Genomic DNA, 993 nt, shown 5'->3' with positions numbered 1-993 from the left:
CAGAAAGTTCACTCCTAGCAAGACACGCAAAGAGACTCGGCACGAAGAAGTTTGAAAGAAAGAAAGAACGCTGTCGACAACTTTTCAAAGAAGGAACTGACTGACCTTGGCATACCGTGGAGGATCACACGGATCGGAACAAGGAAGTCCTCACTTCGTTGTCTCTCTTTGGCTATATGAAAGTGAAGAGATTGATATAACTAGTTCTGTATACATCTATATACATCGGTACATATGTATAGAAGGACAGATATACATATAGAGAGGTAGGTTGTGTATCTCTCTACATACAGGAAGATATTTATGTGCTATCTGTCTCTTTATAGATAGATATTGCAAATGGAGATAATACCACATAGAAATACAGAAAAGATCTCTCTCTGTCTCCCTCTATAGTGGATGCATAGATAGTGGTTGACAGATAACTTAACAGATACAAAAAGACGAAGGCGCCAGACTGTTAAATGAGAGTATATTGCTGGTATCTTCTCAGAGAAGGAAGAAAAGCTCTCGACTCTGCCGTGCATTTCTCCCGAGTCGGCAGGTGTATATACAGCTGACGATTGTGTTTGTACTCTCCTCATATATGGCGTTGAACCTGAAGCAAATAAGTCCCCCCCTGTCTCCCTCTCATCCATATATACTATACACGAGAAAGCATCCATCGAATCTCTTAATTTCTTTCCTTGTTCTTCTCTCTCTCCAACTAAATCCTTCTGATATGGACAGAAGCATGAACAAGATAAGAAAGACTTCCTCAACATTGAGAAATGTAGAGATTACGAAGCCTCTTGCCGGTATAGCGAAGAAACATCTGATCAATCCATACACTATCCACCCGCTTCATCCATGCTTTCCTCTTTGGCTCCACCCGACTGTTCTTTCCTTCGCACTTGTGTTGTCATTCTTCATTCTTTCTTTCCAACATGACGGCTTCCTGCGCCTAGTTTTTCTACATCAAATTTTTCACTCATTTCTTTCTCATTCTCTCCT

General features: G+C 40.9%; 1 protein-coding gene across 1 annotated transcript; it reads left to right on the top strand.

Annotated features, from left to right (window-relative positions):
• CSUI_006537 (uncharacterized protein) lies at positions 1 to 729 on the top strand (the record flags this gene model as incomplete). The annotated part of the gene is made up of 1 exon (XM_068066693.1): positions 1 to 729. A coding segment is annotated over exon 1 (141 nt), but the record flags the coding sequence as incomplete, so codon positions are not given.
• Between the last annotated feature and the right edge of the window lie 264 nt (positions 730 to 993).

Source organism: Cystoisospora suis (genome assembly GCF_002600585.1).
Source record: "Cystoisospora suis strain Wien I chromosome Unknown contig_3319, whole genome shotgun sequence".
In the NCBI taxonomy this organism is placed as follows: Eukaryota; Apicomplexa; class Conoidasida; order Eucoccidiorida; family Sarcocystidae; genus Cystoisospora; species Cystoisospora suis.
Note: the sequence above shows the minus strand (reverse complement) of the source record. Positions and strands in the feature narration are given on the sequence as shown.